Source organism: Rhagoletis zephyria, unplaced genomic scaffold (assembly GCF_001687245.7).
Source record: "Rhagoletis zephyria isolate East Lansing unplaced genomic scaffold, Rhagoletis_zephyria_1.1 Rzeph_scaffold_08555, whole genome shotgun sequence".
In the NCBI taxonomy this organism is placed as follows: Eukaryota; Metazoa; Arthropoda; class Insecta; order Diptera; family Tephritidae; genus Rhagoletis; species Rhagoletis zephyria.
Window position 1 is genome coordinate 1 of NW_016165635.1, and position 20074 is coordinate 20074.

The 20074-nt window shown below is 33.3% G+C and overlaps 2 protein-coding genes across 2 annotated transcripts; both read right to left on the bottom strand.

The window, feature by feature from the left end:
• Positions 1–602: 602 nt before the first annotated feature.
• LOC108375143 (cystinosin homolog) lies at positions 603–5503 on the bottom strand. The gene is made up of 8 exons (XM_017631234.1): positions 5287–5503; positions 4577–4855; positions 4302–4484; positions 3865–4225; positions 1778–1948; positions 1596–1713; positions 1418–1520; positions 603–1244 (listed from the first exon to the last, which is right to left on the bottom strand). Exons 2-8 carry the CDS (start codon positions 4825–4827, stop codon positions 1127–1129), a joined length of 1305 nt encoding a protein of 434 aa, XP_017486723.1. The 5' UTR covers positions 4828–4855; positions 5287–5503; the 3' UTR covers positions 603–1126.
• Positions 5504–7280: 1777 nt separating this feature from the next.
• Positions 7281–11384, bottom strand: LOC108375142 (cystinosin homolog; the record flags this gene model as incomplete). The annotated part of the gene is made up of 7 exons (XM_017631233.1): positions 7281–7968; positions 8193–8295; positions 8387–8504; positions 8638–8831; positions 10570–10913; positions 10995–11177; positions 11260–11384. Coding segments are annotated over 7 exons (1146 nt in total), but the record flags the coding sequence as incomplete, so codon positions are not given.
• Positions 11385–20074: the final 8690 nt, after the last annotated feature.

The window sequence follows — 20074 nt, forward strand, 5'->3', positions numbered from 1 at the left end:
ATAAAAATCTGTTCCCTATTGGATTATTTATGATTACGTTTTAGGAAATAGTTCAGCAAGTTTTTTTTTTAAGATTTAAAGGTTTTTAAACACCGAATTTACAAAAATTTTACACACGTTTGTATTTTAATATTTCCTTTATTTCCACATATCTGCGTAATCAGTTGCATTGGAGCTGTATGTTAATGTGAACCCATTGCGATAATTTTAATGAATAATTAAGGTAATATTACAAACCCGTTATGTGCAAAATTTTAGTAAAATAACTTCAAAATTGAGGCAGTTATTTATAAAATAGATAAAATTTAATATAAAATTTTCAAGTGCCGTTATCTCGAAAACCGCAGCCAATCTGGTAAAGTGGGGTATGCCATTGAATTTAGAACGTTCCAATTAAGAGAGTTCAACTTTCAAAATCATTGCTCAAAATTTAGAACTTGAATAGCGTAATGTGAAACCAGCTTATTCTTTTCTTTTCTATTTCATGTTTATTCGTCGTCTAACTTTTGAAGCATTTGATGAAAATGAATTACACTTATATTAATCGATTTATTAAGAGATTACGAATAAAATTATATATAAAACATAGGTGTGCTCAAAAATGTAAAAATTAAATATTTTTTTGGAAAGGGTACCTATTTTTTAGATTTGCCCATATAGAATTGCATTATGCGGTGTTCGCATGCGGCGATTTTACAGGCATCTTTTAGTTGAAAGCAAAAATCGCCTGATGTGAACGGACTTTCAATTAATCGCTGCCAATGAAAGTTGGGGTGCAGCCAACTTTTGATTCAACTAATCGCCTCTGAAATTGCCTGGAAAATCGCCTCATGCGAACACCATATTAATTTACAAATACTTCGTATATTCTAATAAGTGTACATACGTTAATATGCGGATCATAAGCTTCCGTTTGTGCAAATTTTATAGCCGAAAAGAAAGACTGAAGTCTAATTTAACTTAAAAGTAAATATTTTGTGAAGTGCAGATATAGAAAACGGATCTTACAATACTTTATTATAATTAACTTTAGGAGTATATAACTTACATAAATATACATATGTATGTACATAATACATAATAATGTGCCTCTTAGCCAATTTCAAATGGTTTTTATGCCATGCGCCTATTTTAAACTTAAAGATTCGCAATTACATTTAGGATGTTTGACCAAAGAGGAGTACTCCCCCGTTGCTCCATTATAAAGCCCGTTGGACGATTTTTCTGGTGGATTACTCTCCGTTCTATGACATTTAAAGAAATATAAAAATAAAAACCACGTTAATGTATATTACATAATGTACATACACGATATGTATGTACATTTCTCCAAATCGCATATTAAGAAATTAACAAATCAAATACTCGTAGAGTCTAAATTTTTTTTAAAACATTTCGACAATCTGTACTAACTAACCTGTAAAATACATAATGCTGCAGAATAAATAACATATCGAAAATAACGGACAGTAGGCCCAAACCGAATTTAGTCGGATCACCAAAAATTGAAATCCAATCATCTATAAATGGGAAAAATATACATTTTTATTACAAAAAAAATAAAATACAACGTTTTCAACACCACTTATCATTACCATAATTGTAGGCATTTAAGATCATCTGCAGCATGCTAAAAGCGCCGCCAGCAAAGTCCATTAGTACAGTTCCAATACTCCAACCGGCAGTACTTTTGCGTCGATAGTTTATCAGTGCCTGCAATCAAACTCACTCACAATTAATCAAATAAGGGCAAATGCACACTACAGCGCTAACTTACCTGTGGTATATATTTAACCATTGTTATTATTAATTTAATATAGCTACAGTAGTAGAGAAAATCCAGCCAATGAAGGATATTAAGTACAGAGAGAATCATGGTTACTAATACAAATATGAAGAACAAACCCAAAATACCGGAAGCAAGTGTTGAGACTCTTTGATTGCCGCGCTGTAATAATAGTATACTATGTACTATTACAAATTCAGAAATTATTATGGATTACAAAAATAATGCGAATAACATTGGCTTTGATAGATTAGTGGACACCACAAAACTGTAACATGGAGGTGTTAAGAAAAGGCCAAAGATTGAGTGGACAATTTTGTTGTTCGAGTAGCGCCGTTTTCTTAATTTTTATAAATTTTCTAGAAAGTTTGATACTTCAACTCACATGTCTTTTGTTATAGAATTGACTATATATATTTTTATAAAAAATTTAAATTAAGTAAGGAATGAATTTTTATATTGATAATACTATATGATTTAAAAGTCTATTAGTTATTTTTTTTAAATAATGCGCTGTTACTTGGTTGTTATATTGTTAATAATAAAAAATTCGCTTAAAATGAGCTGTTTTTTATGGCTTTGTACTGATTTTTGATATCAACTGTACTGATTATGTCACTATAATATCTGGCCACCCTAACTCTCGAGCACTCTTGGCATTCGTTTTCTTATGTAGATGTTTTAGATTCAACGTACGACAAAGACAAAAAATTTCTAAACACACAAAGCAATACTCGAAACTGTGGGCCAAATATAATAAAACTACGTTTTTAGTTTTTCTCTCTGACATCAGGATTTTTTTTAAGGACTTTGTAATTTCGTTAATATCATCTATTCCAAAAAATTATTTTAAAAATTCAATGCATGTAGAATAACAATATGGCTACCAAATATTTAGCCAATATATTGATTTTTTTTAGTGTAAAATTTACTGTCGCACGGTGTTATTTTTACAGCTGAGGAAAAATTGAAAAAAACTAGGATGCATCGAGTTTATTCATCAATCTTTGAAAGTAACATTCGATCGACACGCAATTTTACCTAATTAAGTCCAGATGACCAGATTTTAATTATTGGAGACGTTGAACATTTCTAATTGAAATCCCTTTTGAACGATCTAACACTTCGACTTCTAGACGTTTTTTCGGCCAATTTAGCCGGTCCGCCCAAAAACTTCTGGCAACACTGATTAGCTCTGATCCAATACTTTTCGTGAAAAATCCTATAAAACTGTCAAACAGCAAAATTACTCTCTGTAGTGAGAGTAAAAAGTGAGTAACAACAAAAAGTACGGGAACAAAAAAAACCATTTTTCCTGTAAAAACGTCAACCAGTGATCGCTTGACACTTTTCATGATTTTACCAGAAGAAAAAGTTCGGGTAAAATCTTGCAACTTCATTCTCTACACAACTCTCCAAAAGTCGCTCTCATTTACAGGATTTTGGAGGATTTCAGAGTACGGGAACATTTTTCCTGCAACTTCCTGCAAGTTCGTGTAAAATCCTGTAAGTTCATGGAGTACTGGATCAGAGCTATTATTATTATTATTATTTTGAAAAGAAAATTCAAAAAGGAGAGGTCAAATTAGAGACGCTGGCTTGTCATAAATCTACATAAAGTTTTATTTTGCTTAATGACGAACTTTTTTCATCGGTATAGGGTATTTCGAAATTCGATGAAAATAAAAACATGTACTATGCCAGACTGCTCTTTGATGAAACATGGCACTCAGGTCTCTTATGACTCTAACTAACATGTGGACATTTTTTTAGTTTTTGAAATTCAATTTTCTATTTTACATATAGTCGAAACACTGTGCGTCGGGATGGGCGGACTCTGGACTTAAAATTTGAATATCGGCATGAGTGGGGTCAGGATTGGCTATTTAGTCCCGCACCCATCTCTAATATGGACACTGTATTTGAGGTATGAGAGCATATTTTTCCAAATCCTTTCAGCTCTCTGGCTTCAGATATAATTTTAAGGGCAGACAAAGAACTTTACTATCAAACTACATACATATGTACATATTTGTAGCCAAATGTACATGCATTCTCGTAAATATTCTTCAACTCACCTCATAAATGAAACATTGCATGACTGTCAAAATTGTTGCTAATAATGCATTCGGTGCAAAAACTACATCGTTTAACAAAACCGGATTTACACTACGCGGGTGACGGCTGTTGTATTCCGCTTGTACTTCGGGTATCCAGTAAAGGCCAAAATTGAAAACGGCATATAACGCAAAACCAACTACATTGAAGGCAAGAAAGTCCAAGTTGAGTCCAACCACGGACTTGCGCTTAAAATTAATATAAATTTGTGGATAAAATGAGATGGACCAGGCTAAAAAATAAAACCAGCCAAACGCGAGCGATATGTAATTGATAATCTCAGAATTGGCTACTATAACGCGTACGAATAAGTCGTTGACACTGTCGATAAAAAGTTTATATGTACAGCTTTAGAAATGTTTTTAGAAATCAAAAGTGCAAGTCCAAGCATACTTACATCCACGAATCGTTCGGTACACTTCCAGCCGTGATCTCCAAATGTCCAGGTCTAACACCGAGTATGTTTACTGTCTGGTTTTGTGGATTGGACGAACTGATTGTGAATTCATGTGGATACAATTCAACAAGTGCCTCATGTTGTCTTACAAATCTGATTGAGATGTCCTTATCTAGTGGACCACTACAAAATTGATCAAATGTTTTGGTGTAAATGCAAATTTGGCTTTCAATTATTGTAGGGGAAGTTTACACGTCTCATATTTTTGTACTTGCCTTAATATCACTTCAAAAGTTATATTTTCTTGAACTAGTACTGTGAGATCGTGGGTGGAGACAGTTAGCCATGAGTTATTCGAGTTAAGCGCAATTTGTTCCACTGCCGTGGTTTGTGCTGAGATAGATGCCGTTAGAAGAGCGGTATTGAAAAATTGTCTGCGGATATCAAACTCACCTGTTGTTAATACTAGAAAAATAAAGGAACTTGTATATCTGAGTATACTTTGGTATGCGCTAGATCTCCGCATTTTACGATCCTCGCTCAGAATCTTTTTTCTGTAAATTAAACTGCGATCAAAATTCGTAATTCAAAAACAATTTCAAATGTGGTATAGGGATTGAATTGAGTTCGGATAATCGCACTTGCTTTTATATGCCAAAAGATATGGATTTTTTTTTTTACACAGAAATTTTAAATATGGATGGTTTGAAACGTGATTTATTAGCTTATCGAGCCGTAACCGCAAAAAGGACATAAGTGACATTTTTTTATATTTTTGTTTTTGTTGCAGAAATGCATCTAGATGCTCTAGAAATATTTCTACTTCAAATAGAAAATAAAAACAAAAATGTCTGGGTCAGTTAAATTGTTACTTTTTCTCACAATATATTTTTATAAGAAGCCACTATCTCTAATTCATGGAAGTTTTTATATTTTTGAGCCCACTTAATATACAAATGTACATATATTTATCACTTTTGGTTACTTTTGAAGAATATTTCGATGTGCGATTCAATGTTGTAGAATTGAAAGTTGCTTGTCCCCAGCTGCATGGAAATGTTTCGTATTTAACAAGCGTAGCGGCTACCTCCTCTGCATTAAATATCAACACTTTCACGTTCCCGACGGTTAAGTTTTTTAATTTTACTGCGTTTAGCTTTTGTAGATTATACCGTTCAGTGGAAAATTTAGAATCTTTTTGCATTGTCTTTTACCATTTCATACCTTTTTAAGCACGACATTGTTTAAATTTTTTATTCCTGACGATAACAGTAGAGTACAGATACATACATAAATGTATATGTATGTACGTATGTATCATCCGCCAATGTTTTTTTATATTTTTTTTTATCGGCGACGTTTGCATTACACTTTCCTAGTTAAGTGCATCACCAAAAAGGCCTCTCATCGCTCGTCTGTTCTTAAAGACTAAGAATTAACTTAACACTCAGCTACTTAATTCAAGTTGTTTAAAAAAAGAAGACTATACTTACAAAAATATTTGTCGGTTAGCCCAGTGAGACTTTGGATAACGAATTCACGCATGGTTGCCACATGATTTTCACCCAAGTGCATATCGGTCGTTTGCTGGAAGTTTTTCGCAAACAACAAAAATAAATACATCGAAAAAATGTAGTCTTAAAATTTATCTAAAGATAAAGCTGCCGAAATTTTTTTCTTTCTGAATTGGCCAGCGATTCTAATCACAAATAAAATTTATTTCTTTATTTGCGATATGATCAATTAAAAATCACTCACCCCCAGTGTTATGTTATGTTAGTTCAGTAGTTCGAAACATATAACATATCAGGATTATGACACGGTTAAGAAATGAATCAATGAAAATGAAATTTGCCTTCTTTAGCGCGGCCCAGGCGCACTCATTCTTGTTTTTTTTTTTTTATAGTATTTATGTATTTAGGTTCCGAATTGCCTATTGGGGCACATAAATATACTGAAGTAGGTACATACATACTATGTGTACACATTTGCTTCAAATTAATAAATCCCTTTAGTTTTTTTCGCGGCAAGGTACATATAAAAATTCCTCACAATTCAAATTAACGCGCGCGATGATCGTCTGAATTGTAAGGAGTATAAATTTATATAAGTAACAAATAGGTTGTTTTTAATTGCTCTCCTAAATATGTATGTACATACATATGTAGTTACTTAGACATAATTTTTACCTTTACTGATAACACCAACAGGTTTCGTGCTTTCAGCTGGTTCGAGTTGCAATCACAATTATTAAGGTATTACGTTCGATGAGAATGTTTGATAACTTTGTATTAGTTGACCAGTTGCAAGAGTATAGCAAACTTTCATCATCATTATTAGCTAGGTGACTGGAATCCTTTGTCTCCTGCATTGGAACAAAGTTAGGGCCTTAAGACAGACACCCTAATTTCTATCTAAGCTGGTCTCTTTGAATCATTTAACAAAAAAAATTTATAAACGTGCTAAAACTGGCAGAGATACTATTAACACCGTGTAACAAAATCAAGAAAAATACATAAACTTTTGAACTGAGTACTGGTCGTGGGCCTGGTCGCATGACTACGCGCAATATAAATTTTTCGTAGTTTTTTAAGCTTAAATATCAATGGACATTTGAAAACTGCCAGTGAGTTTCTGTACAGAATAGGCCTGTTATTATTTTGCTGGTAAAGAAAAGCAAAAATAATATGGTGGCCCGATTTTTCGTCGATGAACCCTTTTTTGCGACTTTCTGTAAATTATCAAAGGCAACACAGGTGCCTTGTCATTGCAAAGCTGTCCCCCTTGCCAACCCAAAACCATGGGTTGGAAAAGCTCTTCTCCCAAAATATTATTTTTAAGTTGATCCACCCAAAGAATTTGCTTTTTTGGACATCATTCAAAAAAAAAATCTCTACTATGTTTAACCAACTCCTTGCGCAACCACATTACATAGTTAGAAAATATTTGTGGACCGATCTTTAAAAGAACATTGATTAATTTAGCTACTTTTATTGAATACAACAATGATTTACGCACATATTTATATATCTACATACATATATATACACAAATACATATCGTCGATGTTTTTGCAAAACCGCCCATCGACCAGTTTCAAAACCGCCTAAATCGCCGCTGTGCCAAAAATTAGATTTGGTAACCCTGAGCTCCAGGCATCGAGATTTATGCATAAAAATCGTTAAATTAAAACAATAGATTTGTAAAATAATAGCTAGAGGAAGTATCGATTATCAAGGCAAAGCCTTCAAAGAAAAATCAATTTTTCGCTCTCCTGTAAAATTTGAGTGCCGTAAGATAAGCGGTTTTGCAATTGGGCGATGGGCGGTTTTGCAAAAACATCGACGTTGTATACATACATGCTTAAATGTTTAAATTATTACACATACTTTACTTAAGTAGTATAAAAATTAATTTAATTATCAAATCACATACATACATACAAATTAATATAAATGCATTTTTAGATATGCAAGCACTTTATAAATTATCTCAGAATACTTCCGGAAAATCTCTGCTGGAAAATTGCACAAAACAATGTGCACAGAAAATATGAACTAAGTAGATTAGTGTGTTGGTGTTGGTTGATTAGCGCTGCTCGCCATCTTTGCCATTTTCCACTTCTGTGGCGTTGGTGAGCGTGGAGCTGGAAAGCTGTTGTGCATTCCTAAAAGAAGCGGATAGCAAAGAAGGAAATGTACTACATAAGTATATATTTTTTTAGATTCATATCACTCGCATGCTAATTGAACGTCATAGCTCAGATATATTATATAAAACATGTTCGTCATCAGACGAGCGGTATGTACAATAAGTATGTATACTGGTACATTTAAAATCGCGTGCCAGACCAAAAAAAATCATACCTCAGATACTGTGCAACATACATACCTGTAAAATACATAATGCTGCAGAATAAAAAGCACATCGAAAAGCACTGAGAATAAGCCCAAGCCAAACTTTGTCGGATCGCCAAAAATTGACACCCAATCATCTATGGGTGGGTATATATGTAAATACATACATATATTATGATGTACATATTTTAATGAAACCAAAAATCTTCGAAATATCGTCATAATTACCATAATTGTAGGCATTCAAAATCATCTGTAGCATGCTGAGGGTTCCACCTGTAAAGTCCAATAAAATATTGCCAATGCTCCAACCCAAAGTACTTTTGCGTCTATAGTTCATTAGTGCCTGTACGTAGACGTATGTATGTATGTATTTGTTCACAATTAAACAAATATTCATGATTGCTCCCGGAGTCATCCCGGATTAGTCCCATTTTTTGCAGGGTAACAAATAAATCAAAACTGTAGTGGTTGCTTACCTGTGGCACATATTTTATAATTGTTATCGATAATTTAATGTAGCTGCAGTAATAGAGAAAATCCAGCCAATTCAGGACGTCAACGGCGGCGAGAATTACGATGACCAATACAATTATGGCGAACACACCCAAGATACCAGATGCGATTTTTGAGATCCGCTGTTGGCCGCGCTGTAATAATGATGTAATACATAATTACAAATTAAAACAATATTTTTTGTGGAGCACGTATTTGAGAAAGTTCCCGTTGTGAGAACAGCGGAACTCAAGGGATTAGGTGGAAGAAGCACATTTCAATTTTCAAAACACCAATGGTAACCAAAAACAATTTAACTAAAATCGCTCTCCCTCTGGTCTGACCCCACCTTTGCAACACGTTTTCTGTACGTACCGTTATTTAAGCCTGACGAAAACGATTGAAGGATGGTTGACGACTCTAGCAGCGTTAGCCGCTACAACAACAACAGTACTTCACTCGGTTGGTCCTGTTTCATTTCCAGTCGGAATTCCATATTGGTATGTAGGTATATAGATGGAATGTACAAAAAAAAATCTATTTTTGCATTTAAAAAATGCTGGGTAGACACTGTGGATATGGTAACCATCTTTTAGCACCTCTGCATGCTTGTAAGTTATGAAAAGTCTGCTTATAAACTCCGGAAGAGTTTTGTGGAGTGATACGTCCAGCTAGGCTCAACATGATTTCAGTGACTTCAACTTATTACTTTAATGAGTTTTGGTATGTGATATATGAGAAGTGCATATACATACACATGTATGTACGGAAAAAATTTCGTATATAAGTGCAATGGCTGCAATCCAAAACGTCAAAACACAAAGCATCGGTCTCTTTTATTTCTAAACTTCAGTAGATTGTAATTCCAAAAGTGCGCAGCCGCGGTTAGATGCTCATTTTATACTAGGCTCTGCAAGTTAGACTTTTTCTTCTAATGCGGTTTAGAAATAAAAGACACGTATGCTTTGTAATTTGATGTTTTGGAATGCACCCAGCTTTTTCACACATGCAGTTGTGCAAATANATGTGGGTTTATCGAGAACGTAGTATGCAATTAGGCACTAGGTGTTAGAAACCGCATACATATAGGGTCTGCTCGCTTATTGGAAAATTCAAATGGAAAAGTGAGAACATATTTGGCGGGCATAAGCAAGTATGATCTGCTTAGCCCCTTTTCATGCTTTCGAGCAGACAAAAGGGCTGTTCAGGCTGTGCATTTGTAAATTCACAACAATAATATGGACACGGTTGCCATGGCAGCAAGCATAATATTTGCAAATGCAATTCCAACTACAAATCGAAGACCATTTAACACAACATCCTGAACGGCCCTAATGTGAACATTTGAAGATCAACAAATCAAAAAACTGTTACAATAGGTACGTTCGTATAAAATCTCCAGTAAAAAATATCCAACAGCAAATTTCCGGCAAAATGTCATCTGTTCTCTCATAAGAGAAAAGTATCCAGAATAGTATGCGCACAGAAAATTTATAGAATTTTGCAAGTTAGACGAACAGCTGATTGAATTTTTGTTTACACTCAAAAGTGTAAAATTTAAAACGTACGAAAACTAATCGCTAAGTGTTATCCTGACACAGTTTATTGATTAAACGAACAACTACTTAGTTCTTACAAGTTTAACTAGTCACATTTTATTATTTTTAACTTCCAAACCATCAAATTCAGTTTTGTGATTTGTGTAAGTTCCTACTAGCTATTTTTGTTCAGCTGGTTTCCTGTTCCCCTCAAAATGAAATGTCACTTTGCTGTCTCAATTCCGCCTACTTTGCAAGTTTTTTGCGTACGCTGATAGTTTTTGATAACTTTCAAGAATTAACAGGTACGCGAACGCAACTAATATTGACAGCGCCTAGTATTGAGGTTTAGGTCCCTATACTTGTACTTCGACAAAAGAATGATTGTCAAAATTGTTGCAAAAACTGCATGTAGCGCAAATACAACATCATTCAATAATACTGGATTTAGACCACGTGGATGGCGGCTAGCATATTCTGCTTGTATCTCAGGTATCCAATAAAGGCCACAATTGAAAATGCTGTACAACACAAAGCCGACCAAGTTAAGCGCCAAAAAGTCAAAGTTGAGTCCAACAACAGACTTGCGTTTGAAATTAATATAGATTTGTGGATAGAATGAGATGGACCACGCTACGAAATAAAGCCATCCAAATACTACAGATATATAAATTATAGCCTCGGAATTGGCAACAGTAACGCGAACAAACAAGTCGTCCACACTGTTCAAGAAAAAAAAAAATAAATTATTGTAAATTTACTCATTGGTGAAATCGGAATCACAACTGATTAGGCATACTTACAACCCTAAGTCGTCTGGTACGCTTTTAGCCGTGATTTCCAAATTTCCAGGTTGCACGCCAAGCACGTAGATTGTCTGGTTTTGTGGATTCGCCGAGCTGATTGAGAAGTCATTTGGATACAATTTAACTAGAGCCTCATGCTGTCTCACCAAACTCACGGAGATATCTTGATCCGGTGAACCACTAATAAATTGATGAAATTGTGTATTTTTTGCGTCGGAATTATTGCATGTCAAAACTAAACACCACGCGCCTTAGTACTTACTTTAATAGAACTTCAAAAGTTTTATTTTCCTGAACTATTATAGTGAGGTCGTGTGTAGACACGGTTAGCCATGAATTATTCGCATTCCGCACAGACCATTCCACGCCGTGGTTTGTCTTGGGAAAAATACTGTAGAAAGAGCCTTACTTGTGGAACGGAAGAATTTTATATGAATTCGAAACTCACCTGTGTTAATATCACAAAAATACAGGAAGTGTATATCTAAGTATACTTTGATGTGCGCCAGATGTCCGCATTTCAGGTTCGTCTCTCAGACCAGAATTCTATAAATTAAAATAGTACAAATGAATTGATATTTTGGATCTAAACATACTGAAAATAAGAAATCTAATTACATAAAAAATAGAACATATTCGACAAACCGTTATAAGGCAAGAATGGCCGTAGATGTTGGCCGAAAAAAGTGCTTACAAGTACATACATACGTATGTACGATTGTTCAATCGGTCGGGAAAAAATTTAAGTCTAGGATTGAAAAAATGGCTAAATCTGGGTGTATCTGGGCTTATGGGAAAGTTAAGATGGCCAACATTACAGATCGGGTTTAACACCCCGTATTACATATTGGCTTTATGCTTCCGTAGTTAGGCCTATGCCACTGTATATAATACTTGTATGGTGGCCATCAACTCAAAAGAGAAGTTACCTAAAGCTCCGGAGTAAGGTTCAAAGAACAGCGTTTTATGATCTCGTGTGGCTTAAGGATCACCCCAAATAAAGCGCCAAAAAGTGCAACCAACTGGCCTGCAGTGAATCTGGTAGGAAAAGACGTAATCACCACTTCGGCGCTCAGACTAAAACTATGCCGCTATAGGAAGATTTGGCCATGTTTCGATACTTCACGCTATGGGTGGTTGTAACCAAGAAATCTACTACTCAGCCCCCGAACCCATTTTCGATAGACTCTTTAAGACAGAGAAATAAGAGAGTGGCAATCACCAGGATTATGGAGATGGGGGAAATGCATTTGAATGCATGAATGGATCCAAGCTAGACAACAGGGTTGGCTACAGAGTTTTTTCGAAAGAATTATAACTGGAATTATCCATCAGAATTCCGGATCACTGTAGCGTCTATCAGGCAGAGGAGGTATCTACGTACTACGATTAATATCTTCCGGATAGCCAGGCGGTCATCAAATCAATGAACGCGGTAATTTTAAGATCAAAGGATTGCACAGCAATGCCTGGCAGCCCTTAATTATATTAGCATCGTCTTCACGGTCAATCTCATAGAGCCAAAAACCTATCCAGGAAAGCTAGCTTATAGCTGTTCATATTTAAGTCTCAACCAACAATAATATGGCATCAAAAAAATGTTAGCCCCACCCAATTTGATTTAGGCCGGAAGGGGGTAAAGAATATGCTCTGAAAAAAGTTATACTCTAGTGCGCTGCATATAGTGGATATTTTTATAAACACAAATGATGCTGATAGGACATATTCAAAATCTAGTCAGCTGACATGACATAACATGTTACTTTCGGTTCTTGAAAGGCGTAAAATAATATAAAAACATATGTATACAATATTGCCCATTTAACTGACCCCCGGTTAATTAGTTTTTCCGCATAATTGCTTAAAAATATGTGCTATCGAAAAGAGATATATCTTTAAATTCTCTGCTTAATTCAACCGAAAATTGTGCAATTTTTGAAGTGCAATTAAGTGGGGAATACTGTATTGATTTATTCATATCAGAAATAGTCCACAGTTTTTTCGTTGCATAGATGTAATAAATACCACCAGAAATATGATGAATTTTTAAAACTTTTTACTTTTACTTTTGCACACTTCTACAATGGCAGGTTTGTGAAAAGTATAAAATCAAATATTTTTGAGTTGCAGTAAGATTATAAATTTATTTTTGGACTCTGTCACACCCCACAGTAGAATGTAGGACATAAAAAAAATTGCAGTCAGTGCTTTGTTAATAGGTTACCCTCTTCTAGAAATCCGGAAATGAATTTTGTCCGCCTAACTTATTCCACACGACATGGCGGCTCTAATATCTACCCCCAAGTCTATGCATATGACAGACACTTCTCTGTCAGTTGTTTGCAGTTGGTCTCCTCTACGTAGACTATAAAAAACAATGATATATGTCGGTTGGCGAAAGGTAAAATGTTCCCTTACTTCGCATGTATTAAATTCAATGGAACCCATTGCTAATCTTGGACGGATTGGATCGATATCGAGGCACAAATTTCTATTATAAATTAAATGTGGAAATTTTCCTTTTTGCTGAAAAAAAAGCTCATTAACTGAGGGCTCCTCTAAAGTGTTATAGATTGGTGCCTCGGCTGTTTTTAATGCTCCTTATTTGTATCGTAACAACTTTCTTGTTCAATTCTTCAATTGACTTCAATACAATTGCTTCTTATCTACAAAGTAAGGAAATACATACCGCGTAATTGAATCAATTAATGAAAGTGCGTCTGCCTTGGTTGGAGTATGAATTTATGAAAGTGGAATTATTGATTGCCCTCATAAAGTTAAGTGAGTAACATACATACTTGCTTATGAATACGTATGTATGTATGTACACATGTACTTATGTATACGAATTTATATCTCAGATCCAAAACTCTGCATAAATTCAAAAATATGTGCGGCTAGTCCCTAAAAGAGTGTATAACACCGTGCTGCGTTTTTATTCGTCTAGTAAGCCTGCGCCCCGTGATTCGAATCTGAACGGAAGACAATTTTTATTCCTATTAGAGTGTCCAGATTTGGCGATTTCGCGGCAATTTGGCGATTTTTTTTTTTGGATATTTGCACGTAAAAATGTATGAAATCGCCATTGGCGATATTTTGCCTTCAAATAAATTCTTTCCAATTATAAAAATATTCAAAACTTAGTTTTCCCCGATAATTTTACAGAAGATTTTGAAGAAATTGTGGAAATAGCTGATTTCGCCTTATTATAGATTTTTATTTTATTTTTAGCGCCGAGCTCTGAAAAGCGGATTGTGCGATTAATCAATTAATATGAATAACAAATTTAATAATTGCGCAGTCCTATCGCAAAATGTGTTTAACAAAAAATATTTTTAAAAAAGTATGCGTCACTATTATATAGGTGATTTGTGTTATTTATTATTACCTTCTGAAGGTATTATATTAGTTTTTGGTTTTAAAAAATATATGATAACAAGATCTAATTTATAAAATAAAAATTTGTTTAATCGATTTAATGCATTTTATTAAAAAAAAAATTGGCGATTTTTTTTCAGAAATTGCTCTTTTTTTTTTTAAAAAAACGCCCATTTCTAGGGGTTTGTCGCCTTGAAGAAAAATCTTGCCGTATAAATGTTATTTCTGGATAGGTATCCTATCGGAGTCCGCAATAAAATTTAAATGTTTGCAAAAACCAGATTTTTAACACCTTCCTAAATATATCTCATCATAAGTTTTCGACAACAAGTTACACAAAATTGTTGACTCTCACAAAATAAACTTTCTCGTCATTAAACAAATATTTTAAAAACGTGTCAGCTAACACGTTCTTCGTTTTTACGTCCATGGGTAACTGCGCTTTGTCGCAGGAAAACAAATTATACGGCGTGCTTGTAGAAACGGCGCACATAGAAGTAGTGTTTATGCAGAAAAACCGGTCAAAAGTCAGATTTACCAATTGTTGCAAAAGTCCAGTAAAATATACTATTCCTAAAGCTAAATAACTGATCTATTGAATGGTGGCCATGAAAACTACCTCCGCTGCTTTCCCTTTGACATACATATGTCAATCTGAAAACAGTAATGTTGTGATAGTTTTTTTTTTCTCCACGCTTTCAGTCGTTCTACTTGTTTTTTTCGGTAATTGCGTGTTTAGTGAAGACCTCAGGGTAGCCAACTCATTATTGAGAATTCCCCCATTTCGACAATGAAATTACCCGATTTTGCCCGAAATTTCGTAAAATTCCCTACGCAACTCCAGATATCTCCTTATTTACAAAAAAAAAATGTATGTATTCTAATATATTGCTGGTCTTTGTGTTTATTTTATTATTATGTATTATGTAATGCCTGCGTAGCGGCAGCCCAAAAACAAACAACTACACTAACAAATTATACGCACGACGACAATCAAGGCGAATTCATGCAAGGTGGTGTTACTGGCCAATTTAGATTACAACAACAACAACCACATGTATTTTCTATTACGGGTGTTATGTCAAATTTCAATTCGCCTCAAATTTTACATGTACTTTGCTTTTGCTTTTGATGGGTGTGCTGTCAAATTAGTAAAAGCAAAAACAAAATATGTACATGTGAAGCGAATAAATCAGCTGATTTTACAACACCACCTTGTATAAATGCGCCTTGATCAGTACAAAACAAATTTACAACAAACACATCATTTTGACAATCAGTACAACGGCAGCAAAAAACAAAATTCGCTGGTAATACACACTTATGTGAATTCGCCTTGGTTTTGGGTAATCATAGGTGTAGTTTCAGATGCAATTTTAATAGAACTTTAAATCGAATACATACATGCATATGTAGCTTGTTTTATAGAATTCATCTGATACCTATGTATGCATACCTATATAGATGGCTTGAATTATCCGCTTTAATTTATATTTAACCAGTTTTTAATCTTCTAATGCAAATGAAGTGGACAGTTAAAAATTTTCATTTCGTAAAATATGGAATACCCTAATAGTATGTATGTAAATAAAAAATCCACAGCACATAAATAAACACTCAATTTGAACTTAAAAAACGTGATTGAGTGCCGAGACGTCCACTCATAGTTGTTAAATGAAAAACGAGACCGAACGTGCTAAAATTATCATAATAGTGTTCATTGGACCTGATCAAACGCCAATTAATTGCTTCAAGTGAATACACGTACATACACAATTTGTTGATAGTGCGACACTGGGTAGGTACACAAAGAAAAATTACTACCAAATAAAATACAACAAAAATAGTTAAAATAGTAGATAAGTGCTCTAGAAGAAATTAAAAGAAAACCGTTAGAAACAATTAAAATAATTCGAAAATAATGATGAAATTGCGGAAGACGGTGTACAATATTTCTCAACTGTGCATTGTTTGAAAATTTCCGAATAATTATTTTCTTATTATGAATGTAAAAGCTATGACGCTATGTAGGGAAATAATCTAATAAATGGTAGTGGTTGGAAGAAAACGACATAAATTTCCATACAAAATTTTAGTTTATTCAATTCATAACGTAAAAAGAATTGCCCTAATAGATCTTGATATATGGTGTAAACCTGTTAAAAAAAAGTCGTTTTGAGGAAAACGTACCACGTTTCGGCGTCTCTCACCACTTTTCCTTGTAACTGCTGTAACTTCTGAAGTTCTTTGAATTTATCTTAATAGCATATAGAATTTTTTAAGTGAAAAAATTTAAATTTTTTTGCAGTGTGAAATAACCCTTAACTCTTTGCGAACAGTTTTTTCTTAGAAACAGTTTTCTTTTTTTTTATAATTCATATTTTTCCTCTGTGTACCGGCGGTATTATTTGGGGAAGTACGCATACGAATGTGCAATTTACATACAAACATATGTATATTTTTTCATGCACATATTACAAATAGTATATTTATGTATGCATATTGTTTTTCTGAATAAAGGGTCAGTAACTTGGAATCAATTAGTAAATAATATGTAAATGTTTTTTTATACAAACAACCGCCTATGGGATTATTTTGCAAGTAGGCTATGGAATTTTCGAGTGCATTTATAGTGGAATTTCATGTAATGCCTTTGAACACACATCTTATGTTTTCCAATTGACACATAAAATGAAATTTTATTTGTTGGATCTTGAAGTGGTAAGAAACTTACATACATATGTATGTACATACAAATATGTACATATATTAATCGCAATACTTGATTTTAGAATTGACCTAAATTTTGAATTAGACCACTCAAAAGAGTTTTACAAAAAATATTATTTCGTTTAATATAATTTAATTTAACATTTGTATGAACTACATATATATATGTATTACATTTTTGTACTTATAACTTTAAAAATATTTTTGTGAATTTCAGGAAGTTATCAAAAGTTCATGATAAAGGCAATAATCACATTTCTTTCCTGAAACCACTGCTTGCTTGTGATATCTAATAACAATAGTAACAAATGAATGTATACTAACTATACATACATACATGCATAAATATATGTAAATCTTCGAAGTACTAAATTTGCTGAATGTAAACCTTGTCTAAAATGAATCATTCATTATTCAAGTAATTTTGAATGAATAATAAATTTTTATTCTTAATCAAGGAATTTCCAATAACGAAGAAATTTTTATTCAACATATACATATGTACTTACGATGATGAAGAAAGGATAATTGAATAATAAATTAAAAAAAAAATGATTCTTCATCCGAAAAGACTTGAATGAAGAATACAAATTTACTTTTCATTCAAAATTATTTGAACGCTGCATAGAAATTTTTTATTTAAAGTTTCTCGATGATGAATGGAAATTTATACTTCCTCCGAAATTACTTGAAAAATTATATATAAAATTAAATTTTTTTATTTGAATATACTTAGTTCTTTCAAAAACGCACATCCCTACCTTCAATATTTTTTTAATGTCGTTTCTTGGAATTAATTTAAGGCTAACGAAATGAAAAACTGTAGTATGTTATTCCACATTTCAATTCAACATCCATTTGTTTGAACATAGTTAAGTGTACAACCCTAATATGGCTATTTCCAATTTTATTGAATTTATTATCAGTAAAGTTATCAAATACTGGAATGTTTGACATCTCACGTACGACATATTGCGATGTTTATTGTATTTGATAACAAAATTTGATTCATATTTCTCACATACATATAATGTATGTATGTACATTAGAGTGGAACAAAAAGGAGTAAAGTCGGAATTTTAATGCCGCCACCTCCTAGAATTGTTCTGTACCCCGAAAAATATACCCAATGCGCTCAAAGTTATCCATGTATTTTATATGAGGCATTAAAATTCCGACTTTGCAGTTTTTTGAACCACTCTAATGTACATACATACATATGTACGTATTTCTGCATTTATTAATAAATAATAAAAGCTTTTTAATTTGATGTTTATTTGTCTGGTTTGATTCATATTAGACAACCTGTCTAATAAGATAATGACATTTAATTTTTATCGTCAAGGTGGAATAGTTTGTATATATTTAATTTAAATAACGAAATACATAAATATGTATGAGACCATGACAACCTGAGTAGCTTAACTAAAAAAGATAAAAATAATTTTAATACTCTAGAATAAACTATGAGATTATGAGATTAATTGGTTTCTACTTATCACATCATGAGAGCGGTAATGGTGGCGAGGCAACATCTCTATTTTTTGGTTCCGCAGTTGGGTGACTGAGCACCCAGCCAGAAAAATTTCCGGAAACTTATTCGAAAATGGAAACAATTTCATATAAAAACTTTATGCTTCATTAGTTTTTCGCCTTTTTCTCCGAAACATACATATGTATGTACAGAAAAATGGTGGTGAAACAGCGACGCTTTCGACTGTTTTTCTGAAATGCTTCTGAATCAGTTATTCGTTGAAAACGATTTTATTCTGAACTTCACATGGGCTTTGTCCTACTGTCGGCAAAAAAATCGTTTATCTGCTGACTGGGAAGGTATCAAATCTAGTCGTATTGTAAGAATGTCATAAATTTTATAGAAGTTGAAAGTATTTTTATTTTTTTTTGATTCGCAGCAAATAATTTGAAACGTTTTAAAATTTATGACTTAATGACATCATGATTTTTATAACCCCTCGCGCGTGCCCTAATATGTATGTATGTTCAATAGCGTGGTCCGAAAATGCATGTGAAAAAGTAAAGTCGGAATTTGTTGGCTCTCACCACTAGTACTGTTCGCTCAAAGCGCTCAACGTTTTCCATGTATTTTATATGGGAAAAAAAGAACTTTTCGTAGAAATGGTATAGATTCCTTGAAAATCAATATTTTTCGATCGGAAACCTCTGTTTCTCGTCAAGAGATTCCCAGTTATTTATTTAACCATTTTTTATAGTAACCATATATTTTAGGTCCGTCGAAACCCCAAGAAAAAGCAAGTAAATGCAATGGGGGGGAAAATAAAAAACCTTTAACATTAAAAAATGGTTAAATAAACAATTGAGTATTCGTATTGGAAGTCTCTTGAAGAGAACTAGAGTTTTCCCATAAAAAAAATATTGATATTCAAGAATTCCATACTTTTTCTACGAAAAGTTGATTGAGACTTTGAGCGCTTTGAGCGACCTCTAAATATTTTTTGATTTCAAAATAAAAAAATAGGGATATATTTTTTTCGATGTAGAAAAATCCCTAGGGGTAAGAGCATTCAAATTCCGACTTTACTAAATTTGGACCACCCTAATGTACAAATTTTTATAACCCCAAATGCAGCTTACTTTTAATGGCTATCCTCTGCGCTTATGTTCGAGGGCTAATATTCGATACAGTGTCAACTCTGGAATTATTTCCACAAAAGCGATCCTGTGGTCTTTATTATTATTAATAAATTTTTGTATAGTAAATTTTTTTTATCCAGATAATGTGCTTTAAAATTTTGCACAAAGATTGACTTCATAAACTACATTTTTTAAATATAAACGCGCACTTTTTTGTCATTTCAAAGCCTGGTGGCAATTTCACATAACATTTTCATATAGTTTTTCGGAGACCACTACAAGACTTAAGGTTGAAGCTTTGAAAATTTTGCATACTTAGACTGATCTTAATTAATTCAAGCGATTGCTTATGAAGC